Below are 12,663 nucleotides of genomic sequence, written 5' to 3' on the forward strand. Positions count from 1 at the left end.
TAGGAAGAAAGGCATCCTGATTCCTTAAGTTTCTCCCCAGGCCCCTGCTAGTGGAACTGCCCCTGTGGTTGGGGCTAGTGGGCTCTGCCTGATCCTTGGAATATCGTCAAGTTTTCTGGCCCCCAAGCTTGTCCTCACTGAGGGGCCCTAACAAAGGTGTCTTTCCCCTCTCCCCAACGCTGCTCAGGGCCTGGCCCAGCTCTGTGTGACCATCGAGGAGTGCTGGGACCATGATGCTGAGGCCCGCCTGTCGGCGGGCTGTGTGGAGGAGCGGGTGTCCCTGATCCGGAGGTCGGTCAACGGCACTACCTCGGACTGTCTTGTCTCCCTGGTGACCTCTGTCACCAATGTGGACCTGCCGCCTAAAGAGTCAAGCATCTAAGCCCAGGACATGAGTGTCTCTCCAGACTCAGTGGATCTGAAGAAAAAAGGAAAAAAAAAAGTTGGGTTTTGTTTTGGAAATCCCATAAAACCAACAAACACATAAAATGCAGCTGCTATTTTACCTTGACTTTTTATTATTATTATAATTATTATAATTATTATTATTAATATTATTTTTTGGATTGGATCAGTTTTTACCAGCATATTGCTCTACTGTGTCGCAAACAGTGGACACGTCAGCAGGCGTTGAGGTGCTGAGCTGTGATTGCAGAGCCAGCGCCATGCTGATGAGCCTCAGCCACCTCCTGTCCTTTGGGATTCATTTTTCCCGCTTCTCTTTGTTTGTCGTCTCAGAGTCTGTGACACAAAGAAACCCATCTCCTGTCTTAGGAAACCTAATGCTGCAAACTCTACCTAGAGGAACCTTTGAAGACTGTTACATAAGAACATACCCTCCTCAGAAGAGGAGTTTCCTCTCCCCTCTGCCCTCATCCCCGCCCTCCCCATTTTATTTTGTTTTAGTGAGCTTAAGAAACAGCAGATGCGTCTTTCATGGATTTGACGGGTGTTGTCCTGACTGAGAAAAAACTGAGATGAAGATGAGGATGGTTTGGACTGGAGTTGGAAAGAGAGGACTGTGCTGGGGGTAGGGTTTGGAACAGAGCTACACTGGACTCGGGCACATCCGGAGTAACATCCTTTGTTATGGAGGTGACTTCTCAGGTAACCAGGAATCGAGGGGAAGGACCTTGTGGAGGCCAAGCGTTAACGGCAACAGCGGGGTTTGGAGAAAGTCTGAGAGCAGGGGCAGCCCTGACCCACCTTCTGGCCTGACCCGTTTCTTTCCGCGGACTTGGGCTTGGGCATAGTATGAAATGTGTTTTTTGCCCTAATTTTAAGAGTAGGTGAGGGTAGAAATCATCACAGTTTAGTGAAGGCATTCTTCATAAGACACAATGCTGTAAATATCTTTAATGGAGGAAAAGTTGAAATACTTTGTCTCCTCTTGGAGAAGTTCAGGGAAATGCCCACAGGGGGCGCCCTGCACAGGTGGGACAAGAGGACTTCCTGGTAGGGCCCACCAAGGCCTGCCTTGCTGGGAACCTTGAGAGTCCTGCAGCTCTGGCTCTGCCCCTTGTGGTGACATTACTAACCCCTTTCTGTGGCTCGTGGACACAGCTTTCTCCAGACCCCTTAAAGTGGTGCATATTCTCAAAAACTGTTTTTCTATTATGCCATAACCTTGCTCTAGTCAGTGAATGTTCCTAATGCTGCTGTTTCAACATTTGAATTTTTTTTAACTTATAAAACATGCTAATTTTTTTTTTCAAACAAAACACACATGTCCACACATACACATGCTTTGCTATGTGGCTTCCAAGGTTTAAATTTTGAAAAGTAAAAGAATTAAAACTTCACGACCACAGATCACCTCAAACCAGAAATACCTCAGAATTTTCTACTTGTGTAAGTTTTATTATATATTTTGTTAGTTGTGTTGTCTTGTAGTAACTATATTTTAATGTAAGTTGGCTTTTATGACAAGGAAGTTTAAAAGAAATAGAGAAAAAGAAAAAAAGTTTGCATCTTCTAGGGAGTGCTACCATTTTTGTTTGATAACACCCCCTTGTAAATAATTGTCATCAACTGTAGGTTGGCTATTTGGGCCGAGTCTGGGCATTCATCACTCTTGTTTGTGAAGGCATTTCCTTTTAGTTTCTTTAGATAATTTTATTTTAAAACAGTACATCTCTTAATCTTGAGGGTAGGCAAGTTGGTGGGTGATGGGGAGAGGTTGACTTGTGGGGAGAACCGAATAGGGCAGCCTCCTCTTGGGTTTTTTGGAGTTTCAGATATTTCCCATGATTTGATGGGTCAGTGTTCAGAATGACAAGTAACCCCACTTTAACTTGGTAAAACTGTGGCCCTTAGACCCACTTGAGGTAATTTTACTTTGAGATTTAATTTCTTCAGCAAATGAGCAGCGATGTTGGAAGCGATCCGTGGTGCCTTTGTGAATCTGCACGGTGGCTCGGGGCAGTCTGCTGGAACAGTTTGGGAGCGAAGGGATCTCCCCCTGGCCAGTCTTGGAGTCTGTCATGTAAGAGGGCACTGCCCATGCCTCGGGCATCTGCTTCCTCTCGTCATGCTGTGGACAGCGTCTGGGGCCTACTCTTGGGGCTGTCCTTTTCTCTGGGTGTTTGGGCACAGGATGCTGTGGGAGGATAAGTTTGCTTCCCTCTCAGAGCTCAGCTTTTGCTTCATGGGTCAAAATGTGGGCTGGCCAAGTGGTTACAAGGATAGGTATTTTTGTTTTGGTAAGCTATATTGTCTTTCTTTTTTTCTTTCTTTATCTGATTTTGTGCTGTGGTATTTTTCTTCCCTTGGAATAAATTTTTAACAGCAAAACAAGCCTTACAGCAGTTGCTTTCCTTTTCCATTCATTTTTTTAAGAAGCTTTAAAATATTTATTGAAAAGTGCCATATCTAATTTCTTTAGCTTTCTCCTCAGGCAGTGCAGGCATCTCTACTTTTCACCCTCAGAAGAAATAAACCACTAACAAATGTAGCAAATTTACTGCAGGAATAATCAGATCACTGGTCCTATCTAGTGCTGAACACTTAACCCCAGCCTTTCTGGGTGGTTTTTCTTTTGTGTGTTGGCTTGATTCTTGTGAGAAGTTTTGGCCAGGCCCAGGGAGGGTTGAGCTGTGGCTCTGGTGTGGGACTTTCAGTCAGGACACAACACAGACAGGGTAGGCCTGCATGTCTTTTCTCTGGGTGGCCTCCCTCTTGGCCAACTCTGCACCCAGCTGCTGTAATATCCCTTTGGGGTCTTGCCATCAGAATGAAGTATCAGGAGATGGTACCTGTTTGGTGTGGCCAGGGAGAAGGGAGAGTTGGGGTGGGGGGATTGGGGGTGTGTGCGAGTTCTTTGGGCTCCAGGCTGCCTTTCCCGTCATGCTGTGGTGTAAAATGCACCCATCAGTAGAACACTGGTTGCTGATGGCTAGAAGGTGGTGGGTGATTTACTTTCAGGGCATGTTTCTGGGAGCCTGGGTGGGCCTTTTGCCCTAGATAAAGTATCCGTTTGCTTGTCATGTGCTCTTTGAGGAGTGAGCCACTTAGAGCCCTGGTTTGCATGTATTGGCTCATGGAGCCTCTGCCTGTGCTCTTCTCCACAGGGACTTCATGTGACATCCTCTTCTGGAGAGCTCAGATATTTGCTACCTTTTTGGGGGGGACCCCAAACTGTCGAATACTGGCCTGGCATCATTTTTCCTACCCATGGGAGGGGCCGTCCCATCCAGGGTGGGTTGGAGTCAAGTCAGGGGAGAGAAATAGCCAAGGATCCTTTCTGCTTCCTTTCTGGTGTGCTGTCATTCAAGCAGATTCCTGGCTGTAGGGATTGGCCTTGGGGGAGAACATTTGAAAACATCCATGATAACTGTGGGATGTCATCCCTAGTTAGAACAATCCAGGAATGAACAGGAGAAGGAGGAAGCAAGGGACGCCAGAGGCCATTATCTTACAGTGTCCTGCAGAGAGCTCTCAATGATAGGGCATCAGGGAAGGCCGTGGACATGGAGTCTAGCATATCATATCCCGGCCTGGTATGACCATTGATCTCTAGCAGAAGTCCTTGTTTGCATGAATTACTCAAGGGCAGGGGCTACAGATGGGCCATTCTTGGGAGAAAGTGACACTGGCTGTGAGGGAAAATAGTGAGCATCATCAGTCTTTGTTGTCCAGCATGGCCTTCCTGTCCCGTCCGCTCTGGATAGGGACCCAGAGGGGTCAGTCCTGCCTGGGGAGGGCTTAACCGCATATACCAGCTGATTTTGACTGCATTCATCCTGTCTGGACTTGAGGGTGTTTGTGTAGACCAAGAAGGACTTTTCCAGTCTTGAACATCTTCAGGAGGCTGGAGCCTCTTTCTCACATATTCTCAGCAAAGGGAAGGGTTTCTCATCTCCAGGCCACCAGGATAGTTCTCTCATCGCCCCAAGGGGTCAGGCCAACTCTCTTGACGTGGCTTGATGCTTTAAAGAGCAAAGCATTTGATCCTGCAGTCCTGCTCTGTTGCCTTTCTCTCCAGATGGCCACATTCTTGTTCTCTCTGTCCCTCTACTCTTCCATGGGTACCTGGGCTATGTGTGGGGCTTTTCCTTGGTGGCAAGCCCAGTTGTGTATTGAATGTCCTCCATGTGCTGTGTGTGGTGGTGAGCCCAGCTGTGTATGGAATAGCCTCCATTGCTGTATGTGGCTCCACAGGCCTGTCACATGGTCCCTGCACTCTGAGCCATGAGGGTGGCAGGACTCGATGGCCCTCTTGCAAATAGAATTTTGCCTTTTTCAGTATGTAGTATAAAGTTCCCAGTACCTATTACTAATACAAGGATTTCCCGATTTTTAAAATAATATAGTAAGCATAACGATGTAAGTTTTTAGAATTGGTACTAGAAAGTTGAACAGCCAGTCATTATTCTCAACAACTTGGCTTGCTAGAAAGGTATCTAAATTGGAAAACAGTTTCCAGGAGTTAACCCAGTTTGGTCTTCAGTCTCAGTTATTTTAGCCTGTTGGGTTTTTGATGGCACACATTTGGAGAGATTGGCCAGGTCTGGTTCAGATTTCAGGGACATCAGATTGTACCTTTTTAAGAAGCGCAGTGAATCTGTTCCTCTACTTGCCATCCTGGGGAAGCAGCCAGAAAGGGAAGAGGGCAGGGTGGTTTTTTTCTCCTTGTCACTTGGGTGACATGAATTCTTTTTGGTCACTGGCTATTTGCAAAAGCTAAAACTAATAAGATATTCAGCAGCTCATGTGTTCAACCTAGTAATGATGGTTTAAGTCTCAATTGACAGTAATGTTTTAGATAAACAGGCCCAGTAATTCAGTTGATGAACTGTATATCTTCTCAGTCTAGATTTGTAAATGTTTAATGAATTCAGGGTTATACTTGTAGTTGTGAGATTCCGGGTAGTTGAACTGTAACCAGCAATCTACCTATGAATGTATCCCAAACCTTTAGAAGGCTTGGAAAAGCTTTTTGATATAATGATTTAATTTTGTAGGAAAAGGAAATTGAAGTTAAAAACACTCCCTTGCAAATCAGTTGACTCAAGAACTTTTTTAAAATAGTGGGTTCAAAAGGCCCCCCATCAACAAATAAAAGTCCAAATTATCTAGTGGGATATTTTGAATGTTCCTGTTTTATGTTCATTTGGGGTCCATTGTAAACTTTGATTTGGATAAGAATTTTAATTTGAAGAATTTACCATTATTTAAATTTTTACCCAGTTTTTACCATTTTCCTGACAGTATCTTCCAGATATGAATGAAGTGAGACTTTTTGCTTGTCGTACTTCATGTAACCCTGTAGTGCCAAAACCAGTGATACTATATTTGCTCCTATGGCAGCTCATAGAGATAAATAGAAGTGGTTTTTCTTCAAGAATTAAAATGCATATTCTCTAAATGCCAGTTTGTGGTGATGGGCCCCAGATTGCAGTGTTTTTGGATTGTCTGGGGCCTAGGCAATTCTGAGAACTACTGTAAACAAACCACAGGACACTAAAGAAATACACACCTGACTGTATGTGTATACTGAATAGATTATATAAACGTATGGACTATCTTGGACATCTAGAGAAAAATGTTAACATTTACTTGCAGAGTTTACATTTTTGAGTTCACAGTTAGGACAAATATCACCCAAGAGTTAGTTTTTCAGGCAGGTGAGGATGGATTTTTTTTGGCAAATGGGTGAGTTCTGTCTTGAGTCCTGGAACTTCTGCGGTTGTTGGCTATGGGCCCATTCCTTTACTCTCCTAATCATATTTGCATTGGAATGTTGTTAGCATTGTAAATAAAAGGGTAGGTTGTATAATAGATAACAGGACACTTGAAACTTTACTTTAAAAAATCTATAGCTCTACATATATATTTAGTTATATCACCTGACAAATTTCTTCTACACGGTGCAGAGATTGTTTTATACCACAGATTATTTTTATAAAGTTAGTGAGTTTGAATGATTCTGTAATCAGAGCTAGTGAGCTTTACCTTTCAAGATAAATGTACACTGGAGCATGAGTGGCGTGGAACTTTTACTTAGCACTCATATGGATTCTTGTGATACACTGGCAGACTGCTGTCAACTTATGGGTCTTCTTTGGCCAAAACTGCACCTGTGGCTGTATAGGACAGTGATGTTTCAGCTTTGCTCTTTGTGGGTCGGAAGGAGGGGCGCCGGGAGAGGAGAGAGGCGCCTGCAATGTGTTTCACATTTTTTTGTTCTTCCTCCTGAAATTTCTGTTGAACAAAGGGTTCTGAGGTAAAAAATTAGTTTGTAAGCTCCTGCTATAGGATGTAGTTGTGTGAGGCTATTTGGGGCAACAGAAATTGTATAGGGTTGCAGATAGGGGTGGGATGGGGTGCAAATAAGATTCAGGCTATCAAAACTTTGGGGATTTGGTGGTTTGGATAATCTACCAAACCGAATTATCTAGGACCAAATTATCCAGTTTTGGGGACAGAATTATCCAGTTGAGTAACTGTTTAGAAATGGGGAAAGGGTGGCATGTGGACATAGTGATCAAATGAAATGGACAGCTGCCAGGCACATTTTGTCTTCTTTGGTGAGGACTGTTTTGGAGACGGGAGTAGGTGGGCTGGCTCACCGCTTTAATCTGTCCAGTCAGCCAGGAGTGCATTGAAGAAGCTCAGAACTCCAGTAACAGCAGGGCATCTTTCAGATATCTCCAAAGGTATTCCTGCTTTTCTTACGGAGTTCAGCGTCACTGCCATAATATAGAAAGCAGCCTTCATTTTAGCCTCTTTATTTTTGGGCAGAAAGTGGGAGTTATGTGGGTGGGACTTTTGGTGGGGATGTAGGAGAAGTGAATGATTAAGCTATTCCGGGTATTCGTAATGGCCATTTCTGAGGCCCAGCTAAAGGCCTGTCCCCCACACCTGCCTGCTGGCTTCAGGCTGCTGCCTCCAGAGACAGAGGTGCACTGGATGGGATAGTTTTGTCTAGAATCCCTACTGTGTCATTTTAAACCAGCTGTGCTTTTTATTCATCTTGTTCAGAGTATAGTTTTACACCTTACTCCTTTTATACTTGGAATAAATTTAGTTCCAGCAGATCTAGTAGCACTCCAGGAACCAATCCCATCACTTGTTTCTCTGTTCCCTGTAAAAGAACATTTCTAAGCTCTCCAGCCACGGGTCTTGGAATGTAATTCTGTTGTGCCTTTGTTTTTGTCACCTTCCTACCCGCAAAAGCAACTGCTGTAAGCTCTTTTCTACTTGTCTTTTTCTAGCTCCCAACCCTTTACCTTTTTCCTTTTTCCCAGCTCTAATTTCTGGATGCACTTCTGTGATCCAGGTATTTTAAGAACCAGTTACCTCAGACCTCATGTTGAACAGTGTCACCATCTGGGTCCTCTTGATACTGCAGACTTTTAACATAACACACGCAGGAACCCTGCCGAGTGTGGGCACTTACTTGTTTTAAAGCAAAACTCTTCCCAAGGACTGAAAACGGAGCTTCTGGCAAGCTCTTCATGGCACTGTGGCGGGATGGGTCTAGAGTGTCATCTGAATGGTGCTTCCTGTGTTCCTCTTTGAATTCTGCCATTTTCAGTATTCTCATGTGTCTGAATAGGCAAAGTGATTTAATTGGCTGGTCTTGCACGCAAATTAGTTCCAAAGATGAACTCTTTGTAACTTGATTTCCAGTCACTAAAGCTCAAATGTAGAACATTCCTTTAAATGGCAGGATAAAATCCCCCCCCCCACAGTGCATTCTGGGAAGATGTCTGTAGCATATGTTGCTGTGAAATTAGGCCTTGCGGGATATGGCTGTTTGTCATTTTTGATGTATTTTAAATAAATATATATATATTTTTTAAAGAGTCTTTTTTACCAGTTCAAAAAGTTTAATTAACCAGCAGTCACCACATCTGAATTTTTGTCTCTGGAGCATCGATGGCAGACCAAGATTAAAAGTGGTAACTCAGGCACATGAGCATGGGCTGCCTGCCCGGGGCCTCCTGCTGTCCTGCTGACCATGGGACACCAAGTTCAGTGTGTTCCCAGCAGGGGTCCCGACTCAGCCCTCTGGTTTCTGCCCCATTCAGTGGACTGTTGACTTCAGTCCCTGCAAGTGCTTTAGCCCGAGTGGGGTTTTCTCAGAGCACTGCCACAAGACAAGTGTGTGTTTAGCCAAATAATTTCTCCATTAGGGAAAAATGCAATCATCCAGATTTTACCAACAATGATAAAAAAAGATGAGAGTAGGAAAGATTAGGCAACATCTGAGTTTTAATTTGGAAAAATATCCATGTCATTGTGCAAGGCCGCCTGGGAGCAAGTGATCATTAGAGATTGTTCAGAAGACCTCATCTGAAAATGTTAAGATTGCCAGTGAGGGAAGGAATTGTTAAAATGCCAGCGGCTTTTGTTTCTCATTTTTTTTTTTTTCTAGAATTCTGTAAAAATGCAAAGAAAGTTGAGTGGTACTTGAAAATTGAGGGGAGAGAGTTACCACAGATTAGAAACATATTTTTAGATTTCAGTTCCATGCCACAAATCCACACAATGCCATTTTTCAACTGTACAAAAGAATCTGCTTGTGAATTTGACGTGATCTTAATGACAGCATCAAAGGCCAAATTTTTCACCTGTTAATATTTTTCCACATTTGTCCTTGAATCTGAAAAACTTTATACAGTACTGTAAATTTAACTTAACATCGAGTTTGATGTCAATTCTTGTGAAAAGAGCTTTCTGCATGTAACAGACATACAGTTAAAGAACACAGCAGAGTACAAAATTTGCAGGAACAGTTTGGGAACCAACAGAAAATGTCACCTTTCATTTGCCATCTTATGTATCAGTTTTACCAGCTACTTCTAATTTGTACATTATTTGTAAGGAAAAGAAGGAAAACCCTAAGACTTGTCTAACTTAATGGAGAATGTGTGTTTTGGGCTTAGGATGGGATAGCTAAGACTTATTGAGCTGTGTTATCTAACTTGTATATACAAATTGTAATTAAAAGTTTGGATTCACCTGTTTCTCACAGTTTAAAACTATGAGTAATTGAAAACTCTGGAAATGTGACTAGTATATGATTTAAGGCTGTAGAAGCGAGGAAGCTCTTTCAAGTGCTAAAACTAAAGACTTCTAGTTTTTGGCTCAAATTCAATAAGTACTGTTTGTATACCAGGATATGTGAGATGTAAATGTAGTAGGTCACTTTTCACCCTTGTAGCTATAAAATAAAAATTTTGTAGAACAGAAATAGCTTGTACTACTGAATTAACAAAAGTTATACTAAAGTATCATGTTTTAAAAAATATATATATACAGAGTTAAGCTTGTTGCTGTTACCCTGTCTGGATTTGAAAAGTGTGCTGATTTATATATATATGTGTGTGTGTGTGTATATATATATAATACACACATGCGCACACACACACACACATACATCTAAAATGGCCTAAAGCAGACATCTGTGTAATTACAGTTGCAAAATGAAAACATTTTGGAAAGAACATTGTATCATAGTTCATTCATTTGCAGTGGATCTTTGTTCCTTTTTACTGTGGTAATTTTAGAAATGAGTGTCAGGTTTGAAATTAGATTGCTAAATTGGGGTTTTGCTGCTTGAACTCTGCACTGGGTCCTCAAATAAACCGATGTGAATGTAGTTTTTCCCCCTGTGTGAAGAAGCAGCCACACCCCAACAGAATAGGAGGAAAAATCTAGAACTATTTCAAGTTTTATCTTTTTGTATATGAAAATAAAATAATAATAAAAATTTTGTTGTCTCTCTTAATCAATTGGGCAGGGGATTGAAGTTTCTTTCCATGGGAATTAGAAATAAATAAAAGGACATTCCCCAGCGTATAGCTGACTCAAGTCAGTTCCTGCTTGATATACATACAGTTATTAATGGGTGAGTGTCTAGCCTACTATGGTCCTGTGAGGCTGGAGCTAAGCACAGGTCTCTCTCCATGTCTGCTATTCCGAAGTCCAGAGCCTAGTTGGAGACTCTATGGGTTGCTCCTGAGTGGACTGTTCTGGGATTTGGGGTAAGTTTCTACAGGGCAGGGGTATGTCTTCCAAATTCCCAAGACACCCCCACACATACCAGTCCTGTTCTTTGCAGTCAACCTGAGCAATGTTTTTCAAAGTGGAGCAGAGAAGCCTTGAAAATAAGCTGCATTCAGAACTACTGCAGAATACAAACTCCACCGTTCCTAATCTTCACTAAGTATTAGGGTCATTTGCCAAGCTACTCAAAAATACAGTTATGGGGACCTCCTCCTGATCAGAATCAGCAAACCAGGTCTCAGGCTTTGGAGTCCCTGCCTCAGTCTCACTAATAAAGCAGGGTTCCTCAATAATAAAATAGTGATGGTCTTTAATACCTAACAAAGAAAACAGGAAAGCCCCAGAAATCATCTTACTGCTTTTATTGTAACATATTTTTTTTTTGTATTTTGGCCTATGACTAGTATTAACCTAAGTCGAGAAACAGCTTTGAATCCTTCTGGTGGGGTTGATGCCTTTTAATTTACCGTTTATTATGAGGATTAAGCAACTTGCTTGAAATTCCTGGAGAAATTTTTTGATGAAAAGACCCTTTATTTAGGGACCAGTTATCCAATATTTGGCTGTTTTTGCTCTTTCAGATTTATAAAGCTCACCTTTTATTAGTACCTCTAATGAAGAACACAGAGAAGGAAAGAAAGACAAAAGGCTGAGATTTTTGATAGAGGATCTTGGAGCTAAAAAATCCGACAGTTTGGACCTTAGGGGTCATCTGGTGAAACTTCTTTCACCAAATAAATCTGACACAGAAGCTGGCTTATAGAAGCAGGTTTGTGTGAGTTAGCAAGTAGAAAAGGGCTCAGGGGCCATTCAACTTTCCCTCCTGTCACTTCCCTGAAGTCTCAAGCACACCTGTGGAAAACTAGAGTTCCCCTGATTACAGTTTAAAAACCACTGGTCCAATCCTTTCATTTTACAGGTGAGCAAACTGGCTCAGAGGGAGTTTCCCTGCCCCAAGCCAGGCAGCCCTTTTAATTCTTGATCTCTTGGGGCTAAGTGTGGGGTTTATAGTTGTTTGCAAGTAGAGGATCTGGGTAAGGAAAAGTTATCTACCATTAATCTGTCTAGTATTTAGCACAATGTTCAGCATTTAGGAGGGCCTTGAGAAATACTTAAGTGACTGTATGTATTTAGTACATTCTGGTAGAAACTACTCTGAAATAGCTTTCAAGGCTACAGATACCAGTTTTGTCTGGTTGCATTTGCCAAACCTCTTAGTTGCAAGTGACAGAAACCATTGGACAAACAGAGGGCTTCACTGGAAGGATCCTAGAGGAAATGGCCAGGCAAGCCTTGAGTAAGGCAGACGTACATGGGCTTCAGAATGCTTGGAAGCTGGGGTCACAGCATTGCAGGCTTTCTCCACTGTGTCTCAGCATTTCTTTCATTGTTACCCTTGCGAGACCAGATGCATCGGCTGCATTGTCTACTTAGCAGGAAACAAGGCTGTAGACAGTGCCAGAGTTTCATATGTCACAGCTCTGCCACCTGGATCAAGTACCAGATCTAAAACCCCCAGAAAATACTGGTTGTTCTCAATCAATCAGGGTCAGAGATGCAGGGGATTATACAATATGATTTCAAGAGGTATTTTATTTGATGCTGTCAAACAATGTCTCCACTTCTTCAGTTGGTTGTTATAAATGGCCTCCTGCTGAATGAATTCTCATGGGGGTCAGTTGAAAGGTATTTCTACCATGTATCCAAGAAATGGGAAACTTGAAGGATCTACAAAGAACTAAGTCCACATGGAATGCTGGAGATTGTGCTGCAAAATAACTCATTTATTTGTGAGTGGTAATCTATCCTTCCTTTGTCAGGAGGCATTCAGTGGTCTGGATTTTATATTCTATCAAGATAGCTGGAGGCCTTGGCACACTCCTATAGCCCCAGATACTCAGAGGCTGAGGCAGGACTCCTTGAGCCTAGGAGTTGGAGACCAGCCAGGGTAACTAACATAGCAAGACCCAGTCTCTTAAACACAAAATTGCTAACATTAACATTTATTTATTTATTTTTTTGTGAATTTCCAAGTCACTGCAATAACATTAACATTTATAGAGCACTTAATAACATGCCCAGATACTTCCTTGAATGTTTTACATGTGTCATCTCCTTTAATCCTCATAAGAATCCTGTGGTCTAAGT

General features: G+C 42.4%; 1 protein-coding gene across 1 annotated transcript in view; it reads left to right on the plus strand.

Annotated features, from left to right (window-relative positions):
* ACVR2B (activin A receptor type 2B) overlaps nucleotides 1–10,243 on the plus strand; it is a 37,205-nt gene extending 26,962 nt beyond the window's left edge. Inside the window, exon 11 of the mRNA XM_012756405.2 lies at nucleotides 188–10,243. Coding sequence (XP_012611859.1) covers nucleotides 188–382 — 195 coding nt within the window. The 3' untranslated portion in view covers nucleotides 383–10,243. The remainder of the gene's footprint in view (nucleotides 1–187) is intronic.
* The last annotated feature ends 2,420 nt before the right edge of the window (nucleotides 10,244–12,663 follow it).

This window comes from Microcebus murinus, chromosome 1 (genome assembly GCF_040939455.1).
Source record: "Microcebus murinus isolate Inina chromosome 1, M.murinus_Inina_mat1.0, whole genome shotgun sequence".
Taxonomy (NCBI): Eukaryota; Metazoa; Chordata; class Mammalia; order Primates; family Cheirogaleidae; genus Microcebus; species Microcebus murinus.